At 44.6% G+C, this 19,042-nt stretch overlaps 1 protein-coding gene across 1 annotated transcript in view; it reads right to left on the bottom strand.

Moving 5' to 3' along the window:
- The window catches only part of ANO2 (anoctamin 2), a 123,919-nt gene that overhangs the window by 57,097 nt on the left and 47,780 nt on the right, over positions 1–19,042 (bottom strand). The window contains exons 11-14 of the mRNA XM_077310177.1: positions 15,191–15,325; positions 12,171–12,331; positions 9,113–9,195; positions 4,063–4,146 (exon numbers count right to left, since the gene is read on the bottom strand). Coding sequence (XP_077166292.1) covers positions 4,063–4,146; positions 9,113–9,195; positions 12,171–12,331; positions 15,191–15,325 — 463 coding nt within the window. The remainder of the gene's footprint in view (positions 1–4,062; positions 4,147–9,112; positions 9,196–12,170; positions 12,332–15,190; positions 15,326–19,042) is intronic.

Here is a 19,042-nt window from a genome sequence, read left to right as displayed (position 1 = left end):
TGATGCTCTTGAGTTAATTGGGAAAGGACAATTTGATGTGCCTTCTTTGTGGACCGCTATGGATGCGTCATTATGTACGGCAGCATTTTGTGACTGTGCTTGATGCACAGCCAGGGAGCCTGGAGATGGTAATAGGCGCCAAGCAGCTAATCAGAGTTACAACCATACCCAATCACCAAATCAGGTCTTGCAATGGGCTGCTGGACAGCTCCTTGTGGAAGACAGCCAACCAGAGGGAGCACCAGAATACATTTGACCCCTAGCTTCATACTTCCTCAACCAAGAGAAGGAAGACCATCAGGGAGAAAGGTCTTTGGTTGAGGTACAATGCGAAGCAAGACTTCGAAACCTGTTCACGGCATGACAAAAGTTCTGCTAGGTCAAATCAGAGGTTGGTCTTCTATCCCACAAGCAGAGCATGACAACAAAAGCTTCCTTTCCTATTTGTCCCTATTGACCTTTGGATCATCATCTGCTTAATATGATGGTTCCATTGAGCTATGGCAAATATTCATTTATCCTCCCCATGAATCGCACAAACCCCCATTTAGAACCATGAAAACCCAGGCCTGCCGTTGTTCATTTTATTTCCCTGTAAGGATATGAGAAGGATGCTAATGCTTAGGCCTTGCTTACTGCATGGCCTTTTTATACAACCAACCCAACTAAATGCTCTGCACTGGCTAAGCCATTATGACCATCTCCATCCCAATTATGATAAGGGTGCTCAGCTAAGCCTTTCGGGCTCCGTCCCTTAGAACTTTCCATTGTCTCTTTTCAGGTCCATGCCATTATTCATCATTGTTCCCTGTTTGTTCTGTTGCTTCACCCCGGGCATTCACTGTAAATGTTTCAGGCCCTTCAAAAAGCTTTCCTTTGAAATACTGGCACCTGGAGGGCTCTGCTGCAGCGATAAATCAACACTGACCTTTTGTATCAGCTCTGTTCCTGACAAGCTCTTTCCCTCGCGCTGAATGGAGTGGATAAAATATTTACTGCTTGGTGCAGAACAGTTACCTTGATGGGCAAATACGTTATGCGCTGAAACCACAGTACAATAAATACTGCAACAAGTGCTTTATGAAAATCTCATTCACCACAATATAATGCCCAGTGGGCATTTTTAACTTAAAAAAAAAAACATAATTCACCTCTCTAAAGCACTATGGAGCAAAGGACACCTGCTCAGGTCAACATGCTTTTCATTGTGAATGCAAAGGCGCCATTCCGTACACAAAGAGCCGCACTTCGGCTTACGGGAAATGGCCTGCCTTCTAGCACTGCATAAACAGCAGAAAGGGCATGTGTTTGTTCCTCACACTGGCTGGCTGACTGCAAAGGGCTTTGCACTTGGCCAATTCCAACAGGTTGACAAACCCTGCCCCCCCCCCCCGAGAGGTAGATCTGGCCTCAAGCAGAGCCAGGATCTTTTCGGACCTGGCCCCCACCTGGTGGAATACAGAGGTGTGGGACTTCAAGGAGAAAGCATCAAGAAAACCATAAAATGTAAGGCAAGACATAATTATGTAAAATTCAAATGTCATCCTGGCCGTTGACAAGAGCCATAATTGGCAATAATGAAATCTCCTTATTTTCTCATCTGGCTAATGCCTCTGTTAATTCTTAAATCAATTGTAAAAATCAAATTTGATGAATTGAGTGCTGGACAAGGGTAACTTTAAGACTAGTCACTGTTTATCCTGGAAGACTTACAGTCCACTCCCATGCCAGGTTACTCCATCCTAAATCTATTGGTATTGAAGGGTTTAGACTGGAATAGCTCGTCGTATAGAATTGTACCATAAAATGTTTTCCCTGCTTGCTTCTGAATATTTCCTTTTTTAGTATTAAGGCCTTTAGGACAAGATTTGGAAGGAGGCTGAGGTTGCCAACCGGTTCTCCCTTCTGCCCATCTTACCCCATCACAGTGTCAAAGGGAGCTTTCTACAAGAGGTGACCCACCAGCAGCAAAAAATTAACAGGTTTCCCCCGAAAATAAACAGCTGAGCGTCTCCAAGAATTGCCAGAGAAAGCTCAGAAAACCAAGCAAACGATGAGGCAAGCTGAGGAGGGGGCTACAGGGGAGTTTGCAAATTGCTCATTTGTGTAGTTTTCTTACAAGAGTTACACCACTGAACAAGCCCAAACACACATTCTCCACCTCAGCCAGGTCCAACTCAATATTTCACAGGATGTGCAAACCTGCTCTGCAACCTTCCGACAAATTCCTCCGTAAGAAGGTAGAAACCTGCTTTGTGCAAACCCGGTCTCCGTAGAATACGGATCTTGTTGAATAGGCTTTCCTGACTTGGCAGCTTCATTAAAAGTGCAAAACATCCGCTCCGTAGAAGCTAGTAAAGCTTAACCGTACATTCCTCCCCAGATCTCACTGCCAGACTTTCTACATCCATGACAGCCACTGATATTAATGGAGACCCATTATCTCAATGAGTACATTTTAATGCACCATGACAGTCTGGGCAAGACAAAAGCAAATATTATGGTCTATGCTTTTTGCTCACTTGCAGCTTCCTTGCCTTTTATGGGGAAAGCTCAACCTGGCATTCATCTGGGGAGGGAAATGGCACCGGCACAGTAGGGAGATGCATGGTTGCAAAATAGTTATAAAACACCCCATGACAGCCTGATTAATCCACGGCGCTATAAACTGCATGGTGATGTCGAAAACCCCTCCTGAGAAACGACGCTGGTTTTATCGAAATCGTTTTCATTCCTCTCCAAATTCCTCAGGTGGGTTTCCTGTCTCAGCAGCTGGAGACAGATTTCCCAGCAGTTACGTTGCAAGAAAGAACACCTGCACCGAAGGAGGGGACCCTCAAGGACAATTAAGCAATATATAAAGCATCTGACAAGTTGGAGGCAGGGGAGGCAATGGAGGGAGGTGATGGGGCAACCAGAAGAGGGGAGGAAAGAGGGAGCGAAAGGAAAGTGCATGGGGGCAGAGGGTAAGGGGTTTCTCTCCTTGGACTTGAGCCAGCTAACAGTACAATTACAACCAGTACAGTAACCAGAACAAAGTTGAGCCTAGGGGAACCTTTAAGACCAACAAAGTTCTATTCAAGGTATATGATACACTTCCTCAGATACACAGATATGATGAAATAGGAAGTACCAGCCCAAGCATACAGATAGAGGAGGCTTTCTCAACCAGGGTTCCATGAAACCCTGGGGTTTCTTGATGGCCCTGGAAGGGAGTGGAGTCAATTTTTATACATTTTTAAAATGTGTTAAAACATTTATTTGGTGATATGACCACATATGGTCAGGTTGAACCCCTCCCCCACAAGTGGCCAGTGGCTCTCCATATTCCCGCACCTGACAAAATGGCTCTGTAGTCAAGTTAACCTTTGCAAAGTATGACTGGAAACCATCCTCCTGACCCTGCATCACACCCATTAGAGCAGGGGTTCTCAACCTTCCTAATGCTGCCACCCTTTAATACAGTTGTCCATGTTGTGGTGACCCCCAACCATAAAATTATGCAAGGGTTCTTTCACAGACATTAAACCGAAACTGACCAAAGGCGTGAAGATCCATTGTTCATTATTGTATAAAAATTGGTTTTTTTCCTGGGGTTTCTCAGTTCAGTTCTGTCCCTTGTCCCACCATGCTGATCTCGCTGTTTCCCGCTGCTCCAGACAGATGAACGCTCTATCTCGATCTACATTGCAAGGCTGTTGTGTGGATGGGGCCAGTCCAGCCAACCTGCTTGCCCTGCCATGACTCCTGTGAAAGGTCGTTCAACCCCCAAAGTGGTCCCGACCCCCAGGTTGAGAACTACTGCATTAGACCATCATGTTCTGCTTCAACAATCTTAATCATCATAATCTCTAAAACGAAAAGGAGGCCTTTCATGCACTGCAGCTCCAATTGTTCTGGTTAGGCCTAAGCTTCTTCTCAAAACTGAGAAAATTTCCTTTTGTTAATTAAATTAACAGTTAATTTATCTGCCTTCCAACCTACTGAAGCTTGCACCGCAAACACAAATGCAACACTGGGAAGAAAAGAATGAGCAAAAGCCAATAAATCCAGGTGTCCTACCTCATCTTCACTCACTGGTTTGCTGCTTTCAGTTCTGGGTTTCTTCTGCAGAACTTTGATTTCATATTCTGGTCTTGGATGTTCCTGTGGCAAACAGATAGATGGGGAAAGAGTTAACCACTCAGGATCTGCAGATCACCCAAATACATCAAAATATGCCTACACACAGGGCATATGTGGTTGTTCACAACTATGACACACAAGGATCTGACAGGAGGAAACACTATTGAGGTTGTCTAAAAGGGGGAGGGGGGGAGGAAACCTCAGATCAAACCTGTATACACTCCTTGGTGAATTTCAGCAGTGAAAAGGGAGGGAGAACATATTTAAACAGTCTTAAAACGAAGTTTGTCAATCATCATATCCTTATCACTAAGTCATAGAAGCTGTGGAAATGTTGACTGTTTCACACTGTTCCGCATAGCATTTCATATTAAAAAGTGGATTGAAAGTGCATTATTTCGTGTGTGTATGAAAGCGCCCTTTGTCAGCATTACGTTGAAATCTAAAAGCTAATACTCTAATTCTTAACATTTTCACTTTTCATTTTTAAATTATAACTACTCACTACACTTTTGTAACAATGATCGGCAAATAAGGGAGAAAAACAAGTGTTAGAGGACCTTGCAGTGTTATAATCCGCTTTTAAAGAAAATTGCATACGGCAAAGCACTGTGCAAACAAATTTTGCCTGAACTGCAGAAAACGAACAATGGCCGCCTTCTAGAAACGTAACCATGGTCTAGCCACATCCTGGTTAACGGCACTTAAGTCCGAAAATCTGGTAAACTCCAGATTGTTAGATGCTGCCACTGCTGCCAAAGTGCCTCCATTTGTTCACATCAATATATCCTGATGTTTTTGTATTGGTCCCAGGTCCAGAATCTCAACAGGCCCATCACAGAGGCAACAGGTAATTATGCTAATTCAGTCATTCTAATTGGAAAATAAGAGGTATTTCTGGGGAGAAGGTTCACCATACCCATTATCTGGCCATCTGGTCTGAACCAAGAACCCACAGGATTTGTGTACCTATTAGGCATGGGCACAAAGCCAGGTACGAGCCAAATTTCTCCCCCCAAAATGCTCTGGTTTGTGCCTCCCTAACTAAGGTTTGCAGGAAGCGCCTCCTCCGAACATTTCATGGACCTTCATCCAGCTCTGTTTGGAGGTTCGGCTGGCAGCCATTTTAAGCTGAAATGACTTGCAGCCATTTTGGGCTGACAGTGGAGAGGCATACATGCTTCTCTGATGTGGCCGCAAGCCATTTCAGTGGCCCGTTTCACTTCCTCCTGCTTCTAGGCAGGGAGACATGAAACTGACAACCTGAAATGGACTGGTCCATTTTAGGAGGGTTGGGTTATTTGGCTTTGGCGAGTTCAGTTTGACAACCTTCCAAACCCTGAACTGAAACAGAATTTTCCAGTCTGTGCCCATCCCTGGTGCCTATAGCTACAAGAAGAACCTATGAATTAGTACAGTAGTCTCCAACATGGGCATTATGGTACCTGCTGATACCCTTCCTGGCATCAGCCCAGGTTTTATAGGGAGTGGGTTGGGCCATGTGATACCCAGCAAGGACTCTGAATGGATATTGAAGATTTGATTGGTAATACTGATTTTTAACAGGTTGCTTTGGCCATAGCAGCCACCCCAGAATAAGAATCTTCACTGTGTGTCTAAAGATAAGCTTCAGCTGCTATTTTGTGGCTGGATCCATCTCCTGCATTACCCAGTTGGTGGCAGCACCCACCGCACTGTCAGAATTCCAAATATGCCCACAGGTTCAAAAAGGCTGGGAACTCTAGCCTGGGAAATCCAGCCTCTAAGTAAAGAAACCATGCATGGATATGACAGGTCTCTGGTCCATTTCTAGTCTTGGACTGAATCCCATTTAGGACCTCCTCAGAATTCACAACATGCCTGCCCAGAAACCCTCTGTTTTAACCTTATTTAGAATTATTCTTAGATCCAGAACTACCTCCTTCCCCCTGCTCCAGTCAGACCACACACCACTTATGCCCCCCTTTGCTTTTTCAAAGAAAAAAAAAGGGTCTTTGCTGCCTGTTCTATAACTAGGAACAGAATCCTTCCCCAAATTGGGCTTTTGTCTCAGGTCGCTGCTCTCAAATCTTGTAGGGTGTCTGACTGGTTCCAAGCCCCCTGCATTTGCTTAGTTCTTTAATCCCTGTCTCACCGCATTGATATAAGGATTTGTTGCATCTCCTTTTGGGGTTATTTGCTCCCTAGATTCTTGGGCCCCTGCTTCGGAACATGGACCTGTACAGATGGATATTTCCCCTCTCACCAAGTCCCTTTGGCCTCTTGCTTCCCACGTGGAGTACACTAACAATGTCTGGATTTTCAGAATGACTGGCTTTTAAGAGAGGTTTCTATTGTGGGTTATTTACCAGAAATACCCATATGAATATGAATACCCATTTGTTTCCATGCACAATTCAGAGAGCTAGTTCTTATCTTAAAGGCCCTCACTGGATTGGGGCCAGGATACCTAGAGGACCATTTCCTCTCATGTTATCGAGCCTACTAGTTAAGATTTCTCAAGCCTCTATGCCCTGCTGTAAGGGTGGCACCTACTTTACTTTCTTGCAGAAGTCAAGCCAGAATACATCTTCTTTACTCATACTTTTAATTAGAGATTTTATCTTATCAACTTTTAACGGTCTGCTTCTGTTTTAAGGAAGCTTTTATGTTTCTGATGCCAATCACTTGTTTTTAATTGGTTATCTATGTGTGTGTATGTGTATATATGTATATACTAGCAAGAAAGCCCATTGCAACCAGGAATACAATGGGCGCTAGGACTCAGATCTCTCTCTCTCTCTCTCTCTCTCTCTCTCTCTCTCTCTCTCTCTCTCTCTCTCTCTCTGTTTCTCTCTCCCTCTCGCTGCATGTCGCTCGGTGTGCCTCGCAGCAGGAGGCATAGCAGGTAATTAGGGCTCATTCTTAGGAGGGAAGCAAGGCTGGTAAGCAGTTTGGGGCAGCTCTTTCTGTGTCTCTCTTTGCATCACTTGCAGTAGGAGCGATAGGAGGGAATGAGGGCTCATGTTCGGTCTGGCAGGGCTCTGTGTGTGTCTCTCTGTCTCTGGCATGGCTGAGAGGAACGTGGCTAGCATCCAGGGAGGAAGGGTGGGAGCTGTAGGGGCAGGGCCAATCAGGGTGCAGCCAGTGTTGCTGGCTGCACCCTGATTGGCCCTATTCCAACTTGGACAGCCAGACACGTTCCACCTCCCAGGCTGTTTCACAAATATATAGAGGAACCATGGATAAGGATAGTGTTTTTTAACTGTCAGCAGCTGCCTCAAGCAGGACTCTAAAGAGGCAGCACAGAAATATCCTAAAAATATAATTATTTCAACTGCTTGAAATTGGCTAATTCCCCAACCTAGATACTTGCATTGTACCTCTTAATGAACTTTATTTCTGCTCTCACTGGATTCAGATCTCAGTATTCTTTCCACGTTTGTAGTGAGGCCTTGTCACTTTGTCACAAAATGGGTGACAAACAGTGTGGATAGGTCTGAGGATTTTTAAAGCCACATGGAAATTCTGTACCAGAAGCTCCAAGGTGTGAGACGTGGAGGGAGGAAGGCATCTTCCTTATATTTATGTCATTTTACTCTTTATTTGGGCTCAAATTTGAGAGTGAAAGATATTCTCACTTATACACATTTAGGGTACATGTGTGTTTTGACAACACACTTTAACATCATAGTGCACAGAAAGAAGGGAAATATCCTGTCATTGAATACATGGGGGGGGGAAACAACCTCACTGAAGTTTAAAATTGTAGTGCATAAACATTTCCACTTCTACTTGTCAGAAAACATTGTAAACTGACGGAGGATGTTTCAACGCTGCCCTGATACCTTGGGGAATTAAAGTTGTGCATTTGGAACATGATAGTAAACACTACAATATTTTTTGTGCTTTTGAACATGTCTGACGACACGAGTCACAACTGGATCTTTGTGGGATTGTGGCCTTTGCAGTCAACTCTGAACTCATTTTCACTGGAGTAGTCCCACAGGGGTGACTGAAGTCAGACCAGTGTCATCATTCCTGACTTTTGCTTAGGACAGACATAGGGCAACATCAGGAGTCGTTCTGGGGAGCTGAAGGCAGTAACCTTGTAGGAATAGATGTGTTTGTGTCTCTGTGTGTGTGACTCCTGTAAGGCTGGAAGGGGGCCAGCCCAGCTGCCAGACTCTTATTGAAAACCAAGTCAGCCAAGGCACTATAAAGACCAAGCAACTGCTCCAAATGGAAACAGAATTCCCATCTTGAAAACAAAAAGCCAAATCCTAAATTTCCGTACTCAGGCAGAAGTCTCCTCATCGTTGACGTCAATGGGAAATTTCTGCGACCGAGGAATTGACACAGATATACAATCCGCTATTACGCTCAGCAAGCGACCTAAGGGAATTTAAAAATAACTTGGATATCTGTTTTTCCAGCAACCCTTTCATTTGTTCTGCAGCGTGTTCTGTTTGAAGAATGTAAAGTGCTTTCCTGCCGAACGGAGATAACTGGTGCTAGAACAAGGAAAGGGTTGTAAGAGAACTGATTTAAAGAAAACTGCGGTGCAGAGTTATACCCTTCTAAGGTCACCGAAAACAGGTTTAGGATTGTGTACTGTTGTTTAGGATTGCAGGACTAGATATGCATCCGAGTTTCGGGCAGGAAAAACTGGAGAACGTTATTTTCTGCTTCGCTGGAGAGGGGAATGTCATTGGTTGCACCCCCCCCCCCCAATTTTGAATGCAGCACAAAATTCCTATTAGAGAAATGTGGTTAAGAGGAAAGGGTGCTGGAGCAGCGATATAATCTGGCTCCAACTCTTCTTTACAAGCAGTTGCAGCCGGCTGCTGAGAACATCTGAAACGGCTACAAATGCCTTCAGGCTTGGGCCTTTGGCAGAGACAAAAGGGCAAGAAGTGGAAGGTTCTTCTACATCCCCTAAAATCTGCTTGTACATTTCCCACTAATAGCACATGACATGACCTGAAGTTGTTTCATTTAAACTTACTTCTTCCTCCTCCAAGCCAGTTAAATCCCAGAAATAACTCAGTCTCATCTGCAAACGCTTCCAGTTTTCAAGAAACATGGTGGCTTAAGAGAAAGAAAACCCCGTTTTAATTACAAGACACCTTTAGGATGCAAGATACTCAGGTGCAATTATATGCATTACCAGAACGTAGGTCGGAGAGGTTTCTGGTCTAAGCTATTTGGCTATGTATGAACTCTGCTATATGATTCTGCCTGTCCCCACACAACTCACCTTTGAAATAGGCCTAACAGTACCCAGTATCCACCAAGGCTTTCATGAACACAGAACAAGAACATTGACCATTTTTCGAATGAATGTATCAGACTGTCACGTACTCTAAATGAAACATCAAATTCTCCATCAGTGTTTCATCCCACACTGTCTTTCACCAGGATATAGCACAAAGACCTGTGGTTTGTCTTTCATTCCCTAGCAAGTTCTGACCTTGTGGCAGAGATTAAGGAGAATGTGGGACTTTTACGCAACAAATTTTAATTTTGTCCTTGGAACGCCTCAAACTGATCTAGGGTGATGTCCTGTCTCGTTACCTTACAGAGTTGTACTTAACGACATAGCCCACAGATGATGTATTCTGTTCTAGCAACAACGAGAAAAGGTAACCAAAATGTACAACATCACAAAGGTCCAGTGTCTCCCCCCTTTTAGCCCTTCAACAGGGCTTTATTTCTTTTGAACTGAGCCATGGCTCAACTGCTTGGGGAGGGGAAGTCCAGCAAGATTTGCATCAGGTTGGTGCTTTTGTGCCAAGGCAGTGGGAAGAAAGGGGGTAGGGGAAGATGGAACCGACTGTTGGAATATCCAGGAACTGTAGTGTGCATGATTCAAAAGAATATAAAGAATAGCTTACAGGGGGCATCAGAGGAAATGTACATTTAGCATAGTTAGCAAAGGAACTTCCTAATGTGTTTGTGTAATCAACTCCTATGTCCTGATTAGTTCAGTTGGAGACTTCCTGCTCCTTTGAGCTCACTTCCTCTCTGCTTGCCTCCGGAACAACAGTACAATTAGACTTCGGACTCTCTCCTTCCCCTCTTTCTAGACAAAGTTGGTGCTCTGCTCTTGAAGCTGCTTGGTGCTCTTATATATTCACACTCTGCCCATATTGGCAACAAGTGATGTTTAGGGATGGTCCTCTATCCTATGCATTGCTCTTCCATGGGGGCACAGTTTTTCCCACCCACCCCATGAGGAACTTGTCTTGTCCATGAAGAAGTCCCTTTGGGCCTCTAACCAGGCTGGATGCAAGCTGCAGGATCTCGGAGAAACTTGGCAAACTTATTTGAAGTATGGCAGAAGCAGATAGAGCTCATCCATGCTCCTGCAGGTCCAGACAGTTCCAAGTCCCAGACTCTTAGAACCGTGACTGTCACTTAATGTGCCCATGTTTGCCTTTGGCTGTGTCCTCTGGCAGCACTCTAGCATCTCCTGGAGAGTCCTTTCTGTCCACTCCAGGATCTGAAAGTTGGTGACGAAAACCTCAGAGGAAGCTGGGAATGAGCCTGCAGAAGATTCTCACTGCTTTTTTAGGAGAGGGGAATGACTAGCACTAGTGTACAGATCTAGAGATGTTCCCCCTGCCCTGAATCTTCCCCCCCCCCAGACATTAGCTGCAGAGCCAACAACTCAGCATGCCTGAACATTGGGTGTGTGTGTGTACATATCTGTGTGTACCAGTCTTATCTCTTTGAATGGAAGGCCTCTCTTTGTCTAAACCTGGGAGGTGCCCCGTGGTGCCTCCTCTCTCTGTCTGTCCTTTGTTCTTCCCATTCTTCACATGGCTCTTCATGAAGGAACACATCTGTAGAGATCTCTTCTATAGAAACACTGATCTCCTTACTTCCTTACATATCAGATCAGCTCCCTAGGTTAGGCTTCTCTTTCTCCTTTTGACTGCACCTGACTATGAACTACACCTACCTGACTAAATGTTTTACTCTTTTTTTGCAATATGCATCTTGGGAGATCTATTTACTGCACTCGATATCATGCTTCTACAATAGGTAAAGAGCCTCTTGTGGTGCGGAGTGGTAAGGCAGCAGTCATGCTGTCTGAAGCTGTCTGCCCATGAGGCTGGGAGTTCAATCCCAGCAGCCGGCTCAAGGTTGACTCAGCCTTCCAACCTTCTGGGGGGTAAAATGGTATTGACTGCGGAAGGCACTGGCAAACCACCCCGTATTGAGTCTGCCAAGAAAATGCTAGAGGGCGTCACCCCAAGGGTTAGACATGACTCGGTGCTTGCACAGGGGATACCTTTACCTTTACCTTACAATAGGTAAACTCTGCTATGCTAACTCAATGTCCTAACAGGCTTTCCCAGTCTCCACAGGCCTTCTATGTTACTCTCAGGGCCTGAATACAGGCTGGACCCAGCAGACCCCCCATCAATATCTGGGCCAGTCTTTTGGGCATTCGGTCCAAAGAGGCCACAACATCATTGTAAGATTATAAGGTACCAGAAGATTCTTGGTTTCTTTCTTTATAACATGAGCAGTACTATTTAACGCAAACTAACCCGATGGAAGCATTTTTGACTGATTAGCCTTTTAGCCAATGAAGTACATTTAAATAAAACTGCGCATGACCAAAACCCAAAATGTATGATCTCTTTCTGAGGCTACTGAAGAGAATATGAAATAACTTAAAAGTTAACAACACACAAAGAACAAGCACCGTCTCAGACAGAAGTCCCATTTTCATTTTTGCCCCCTGCCTTATTATATACCTAACCAAGCTGTTCTATTTTTAAAAAGTATTCCTGTTCCTTTGCTTATAACTTTCCCTTACAAATTCATAGCGGCCTCCCTTGCTTTATCAGTTCAAGCTTGGGATTCTTAATCTACTGATTAAAATGGCAGCTAAAGCCCAACTACTTGGTTAGCTCTCCATGAATCCTGAGCAAACAGTTTTGCAATTCACATCCCGTAATCAATATTACCCTGTCCATTATTAGCTCGTCTGTCTCCTTTTCACATCTGGGCTTTGACAAAGACACACAAACATTCAGAAAAAAGCTTACCCCAGAGAGCCATGAAAATGGAGAAGAAGACGGTGGCAGGGTTATCGAACAAGTGGCTGGCCCGTGCAGTTGCGCAAGCAGTGCTCAGGTTCCAGTAGTCACAGGTCTTGTCACAGAGAGGGCACATGGTGAAGGCATTATGTTGGTCACACATCTCCTTGCTACATGAAGCAAAATCCAGCCAGTCAGGAAGACATCATCCCTTGCAGAAATTGCCTTCTTGGTGTTCATTTTATTGTTTCAAAATTCTAAGGCTGCCCTCGGGTCCAACACCACTGGGGGACCGCTGGCCAAGGTGATAGCTGGTGAGCGGAATATCCCTTGTATTTATTCAGGACTTTTCTATGCTCCATCTCCAGGAAACCTGTTTAAGGGGGCTTACGAGTAAAACAGTATGTATGTTTCTAGGAAGTGTTTTGTCCAAGGCAGCTTGTAAGCAAAAACAGTGTACTAAACCCTTGAACATTTTCTTTCCTGTACATATTTGGGCCAAGACCTGGATGACCGAGGCTATCTTGACCTCATTAGATCTTGGAAGCTAACCAAGGTGGGACCTGGTTAGTACTTGGATGGGAGACCATCAAGAAAGTCCAGGGCTGCTACACAGAGGTAAGCAATGGCCAACCACCTGTGTTCATCTCTTGCCATGAGAACCCTACAGGGTCACCATAAGACAACTGTGACCGGATGGAATACAGATATACATGTTTGTACATATTATCTGGGGCCTAAGTAGTTGTTCAGTGGAAGAAGAAGGACCTTAAAAATCAAAAGGCCATACACGGCATGGGCCCAGCATACCTGTGGGACCGTCTGCCTCATGCCCCCACAGGTTGGTGGTCCCTGGTGCACAAGATATACGCCTGGCCTTGACCAGAGCGAGGGTTTTCTCATTCCTGGCCCCAACCTGGTGGAATGAGCTCCTGGGAAAGTGAAAAGCCCTGTCAGAGCTCTCACAGTTCCGCAGGGCCTGCAAAATGGAGCTCTTCCGCCAGGCATTTGGTTGAGGCTGGGTGGTGGAACATTGACTGAGTCCCTCCTCTGAACACTCCACCGTGAGACCTGAGGTGGCATTACTGTTCCACTGCTCTACAGGAGGGGGTAGGTGGGTGGTTTTTCTTCTGTTTTCATGTTATTTTGTTTGCTGTGAATTGCCTCGAGCCAGCTGGCCAGGAATGGCGGGTTATAAATTTAATAAACATAAAGATAAAGCGCAACAAGGAATGAGCTGTTTGGATGGAAAAAGCAGTAGAGGGGAGAGGTGTGCTTAGAGCTACTCTTGCCTGACACTGCTTTCCTCAACTGTAGGTTTTGCTACCATTGAGGTTTAAAAAAAAAAAGATAGGGAAGGAGAGCATAGCAGAAAGTCACAGGCCATTAAGCACCTGCACTGTGGACAGGTTCTCCCTTCCAAATTCTACATTTCCCTTCTCCCTGCCAATTTTTCACATATTTCTTAGAGGTCCAGGTTCTCAGAGCTTGTATCTTGGCTTTTCCAGCACAAAGGGTATCTACTCCCTGTCTGTGAACTCTCTCAGTAAGGGAGCATATCACAAAATGTCTCCCTTATGGGGCGTAGTTGACGTCTTAATGACCGCAAAGCTGTTTTCTACACATATTACAGTAGCATTTAAAAATAACACATAACGAGATGTTCTGTATGTTTAAAAAGGCAGCAGAGGGTGCTCCAGATACAGTTTTTGTCATAAATCCCACCACTTCAGATATTGGCAGAGAGTCTTTTCTTACACAGAAGCATTAAATGCTTGTCTAAAAACTAGGGTCATTATTTGTGCCCTCTAAAGAGTTAGTCATAATTCATCATCCAAAATGAGGTCATAGTTTCAAAACGTGAAAGGCATGCTTCATATTGTCACTGTGAGGCTGTGCAATTCCTAATGTAATATACATGCTTCCATATGTGTAGGAGCAAAAAAAATGCTAATTATCTACAGAATAGTTATCATGAATTATTAGAATGCTGGATCTACCTAAATGCTGGGTTGGATTTGAAGGTCCATCTCCATTAAAAACAGACCTTTCTTCTAGGAAACTTCCCCTGGAGGAATGGTCCTTTTTTGCAACATAAGAAAAGATCTTTGCACAGAGAAAATTGCCTTGCACTAGACTCAGTGGTGGCCAACCTGTGGCTCTCCAGATGCCCATAAACTTCTGCTCAAAAAGTCCCAGTTTGCTATTCTAGATTATTGTAGACTGTTCAGGTGTTTTGGGGGACTGGGGGAGAGAAATAAATGTTGTAGAAAACATCATGTGCTCCATGTATTTAAAAGTATTTAAAAGGGTAAGTATTTAAAGGGGTGCCATATAGAGGATGGAGCAGAATTGTTCTCTCTTGCCCCAGAGGGACAGACCAGAACAAATGGGATGAAATTAATTCAAAAGAAATTCCAGCTAAACATCCGGAAGCAGTTCCTGACAGTTAGAGCGGTTTCTCAGTGGATCAGGCTTCCTCGGGAGGTGGTGGGTTCTCCATCTTTGGAAATTTTTAAACAGAGGCTAGATAGCCATCTGACGGAGAGGCTGATTCTGTGAAGGCAAAGGGGTGGCAGGTTACAGTAGATGAGCGATTGGGATGTGAGTGTCCTGCATAGAGCAGGGGCTTGGACTAGATGACCCATGAGGTCCCTTCTAACTCTATTATTCTGTGGGTCTATTATTCTATGTCATGTGTTGCTTGACCCGTATAGCCAAGAGGCATGTGGGAAAGGGGCTAGGCCAGAAGGAAAAAGGAGAGAAGGCAGAACCATTGCAAAACTGAGATGTGGGTTTGTAAGAAAACATTTCAACTGGAAGAAACCAGGCAGTTGTCAGCAGACAAAGCAATCCAACGGTAGGAAACAGAGAAGATATAGTTGAAAGATCAAGCAGAAGATGACCAGAAGTCTATCTCAGTAAGAGATCTGCTCCGACTAAAGCACATATTCTGATTGTAATGTTATCGTTTCCATAAAGCAATCCCTGTCGATACCCAGGACGTCCCTCCCCACACACTATCTTACCTGGGGACATCACTTTCAATGGTCATACATCCATACAGGAAGACTATGATCCCAACAAGAGAAGATGGAATAAGGAACTCTGTGTATAAGCCCAACCAGGCAAAATACATTCCAATTTTTTCTCCGAAATACTTTCTAAAAGTAGAGAAGAACAGAAAAGTTCAACAGATAAGTTCAAGTTTTTCTCCTTTCGAGTTTCTTTAATCAATTTTGCAAATAGGGTCGCAAAAGGTTAACAGTCTTATCCATCTTATTAGTGAAGTCATTTCTTAGTATGCATCTGTAATCAGGGACTGGAAAGAAAGTAAGCTTCAAAGACAAATCCATACAACTTTGCACTGTTGACCATCCAGTCCCTCCTATTAAGCTACACACACACACACTAACATTCTAGTACAAATGGGCCCATTATTTGCTAAAATCTTCCACTGTGATATGGTATGCTCTGTCTTTAATCCACTCACCCTGACCCTATTGTTCCTTCTCGGGTTGCCAGCTCTGGGTTGGGAAATACCTGGATACTTTCTTGGTGGAGAAGGGAATGGGCAGGATTTGGGGCAGAAAGGGACCTCAGTAGTGATAATGCTATGGCTTCCACCCTCCAAAACAGTCATTTTTTCCAGGGAAAATGATCTCTACGGAGAGGAGCCATAATTCCAGGGGATCCCCAAGTCCCACCTGGCTACCAGCATCCTTAGTCCTTTCCCATGCCAGCATCCCTACCCCTGGTATTTGAATTCAATGGTGTATGGAGTCACATGGTGACAGTGATCAACCTCCATATATCATCAGAAAGAGGCAGAAGCAAGAGCACAGGCAAGGAGCTTTTTGCTGTATTTTCATACTACGTGGCTTGGAACTGCAGAATTCTCTGAAGGGGCAACAGAGAAAGGGGCCACTGAAAGCAGCCATTTTCTTCTATGCCATCAGCCACTGAGAATCCTAGAAATAGGTGTCAATGGGGCAGAATCTGCCTGAATACATGATCTGTCACCAAGACAATTTCCACACGGAGGCATCTAAGGTGTTTTGAAATCTGCGCTCTGCTAACGCGTGGTTGCTCGTTTCCAGATGGGAGTCTTCTCCTGAGTTTGCCAACTGCCTTTCCCCAGGTCTTTGCTTCCTTATGAGTCAGGTGGCTGGGCGGAAATCAGGACAATCCACTAGCCCACCCCCACCCCCCATTTTGACTTGTCAATCACTGTGATGTGGCGTCAGCGACCAATAATCTTTCAGTACCGTATTCTCACACTCTAGCCACCCACATACAAGATTGCCTCTGCAGCACAGCTCCAGGGAGCAGGCTCCTTTGCTGACCCTGCAGAAGTGGGATTTGGAAAAAGTCCTTTGAAAAAAAGAGTGGGGGGAGGACTCTCAGGGGTGAATTGATAGTTGGGAGGGCAGGGAAAGGGACAGCCCAAGTTTTCCCTTCCTCACCTCCTTGCTGTGACTTGCTGCTCGTTGTCTCCAATGTTAAAAAAGGGAATCCTGATTTATCAGCATTCCCCTATTGTGGGGCAACAGCCAGGCATAGTTGCGCCAGCCCCAGGAAAGCCCTGGGAAGAAGGCGACATCATGAGGAAACCCGAATAAAGCCCATGAACAAGCACAGGGTGAACTGAGGAAAATGACTCGTGCAGAAATGGTCCAAGTGTTCCTATACAGCAGGGGTAGTCAACCTGTAGTCCTCCAGATATTCAAAGACTACATTTCCCATGAGCATTCGCTATACCAGGAGAGTTTACCAGGAGAGTGGATTGGGATAAAATGCAAGGAAAAAATATTTAATAAGTTTGGGCTACCTGAAATGAGAGCATGGAATTATGATCTGTGACGTACACTGGAAAGAATTTTAAATGCCTTTAGGAGAAAAGCTCACAAACAAAAGATACCAAACCCTGCTGAGTCACCAAGCTGAAAAGCCTATTCAGTTTGTTCGTATCCATGTCCTGTCCTATCAAACAACCCCCATGTTCGCCCAGCCATGAGTCACAGAATGCACAGGTAATTACCGGCGTTGCACAACAGCATTGTAAACAGAAGCCATCGCTATGGTGAGGCCTGGCAAAGGGAGAGCATATAGCTACCCCAGGAGTACTGCTTTAATGTATGAAGAGACAACGGCCTCATAACTTCATTCCATCTTGACGCCAAGGATATCCTACTAGTACTGGAGTTGTTTAAATCTTTGAATTTCCTGCCTTCTAGGAACTCTTTCCACATTGATGCCCTTCCGATCATCTGCCTTGCTCTTTGAAGAAGGTCCTGAAGAAAGTTCTAGACTACATCTTCACTTTATATAGGGTGTGGGCCTGGTCTCCTTGGTCATACTGTTGCCCACCGACTGTAGAACATCACCAACCACTATATCAGGAGTATGCGTAGCAGGGGTGGCACAAAACCTTCCCCAAGATGTCCCTCCCCGTCCATTTTGAAGTGACCACAAGCTGTCCCTCATCATACTGCGTGAAGACTACTGGTTCAGACAACCGAACATTAGTGTATAAATAAATTAATCCTTACATTTATCTGAACCACTGATTTTCAGATAGGGTTGCCAACTCTGGGTTGGGGAATTCCTAATGATTTTGTATGTGCAAACACACACCCTGCTACTGAGCTTGGGGTAGGTGGAGTTTGAGGAAGACATGGAGCTCAACAGGGAAGCAGTGCCTAGAAACCACGGTCCAAAGCTGCCATGTTCTCCAGGGGAGGTGATACCTGGAGCTTAGAGGTGAGGCCCCACATGAAGGCTAAGAAAGAAGAAGCTGACGAACAGGATCCATTGCATCAAAAAGTCTTCTTTATTCTGAGAAATCACCAAAGTCCGGTTTACGTTGGCCCCCAAGCCTCCCTCCTACGACAACTATTACAAATCCGCCCAACCCACTGGGCCTCAGTATGAGTTGAGTTGATGCTCTTTGCAGTTTCCACCGTTCTTTATTATTATTGTTGTTATTATGTTAATGCTATTGTTATCACCTTGTTATTTCTATAGTACTATTACTATAAATGGTATAAATGGTATCGCTTCTTGTTTCATTTAAACCACCCTGAGCCTTCGGGGAGGGCGGTATATAGATAAATATATAAACAAACAAACAAATCTCATTTTCAAGAGAATAGCTCTTCATCAGTGGCTCCAAAATTCTTATAGTTCCAGTAATTTAAATTATGCACTCTATACTTGGCACAATAAGCATCCAGCTCTTCAAAGTATCCAATGGATGTACAGTTCCAGTAGTATGAAGAGAGGCACCTGCGTGGCAACTGCCTACCTCAGTAAAGGAGCCTTTAATGTATTGTGGCCTGTCTGTCAACTTCTTTCTTCGCTTTGCATCCAGTGGCTGATGGGTCTTCATTTTCCCCACAATGAAGGTTGGCCACCTGATTTTCAGACTGCATGATGGGGACTATGAGTGGCTACCTCAAAACTTATTGGGAGAGATGGTGGGAAATTCATTAATGGAAAGGCTGTTTCAATAATTATACAGCAGAGGCTGAGTTTCAGCGTGCTGATGGTCACCCAAACAGCAAACAGAGGGTTAGATCCCCCCCAGAGATGGTGTCCATTTTCAAAGGCTCCTTCTCCACGGCTAGCCCGTTTTCCCTTTAGTTTCTGGAAGCCAAGGTGGTATCAACTCTCACTTTAATACTGCTGGTTTGCAACACTAATATAGCAAAAGATGGGGCAAAACACCTTTCGTTCAATGAGCTGCATGGAGCATCCAGAAGTACTTTTTCTGCCGCTGCCATTAGGTTTATATCAGACCCAGAATGGGGCTCCCTGGAGAAAGAATGGTGAATTCAGATATTTCAGAGCTACCTGATCCTCCAGGCTTGAGTAAAAGT

This window comes from Paroedura picta, chromosome 14, assembly GCF_049243985.1.
Source record: "Paroedura picta isolate Pp20150507F chromosome 14, Ppicta_v3.0, whole genome shotgun sequence".
In the NCBI taxonomy this organism is placed as follows: Eukaryota; Metazoa; Chordata; class Lepidosauria; order Squamata; family Gekkonidae; genus Paroedura; species Paroedura picta.
Note: the sequence above shows the minus strand (reverse complement) of the source record. Positions and strands in the feature narration are given on the sequence as shown.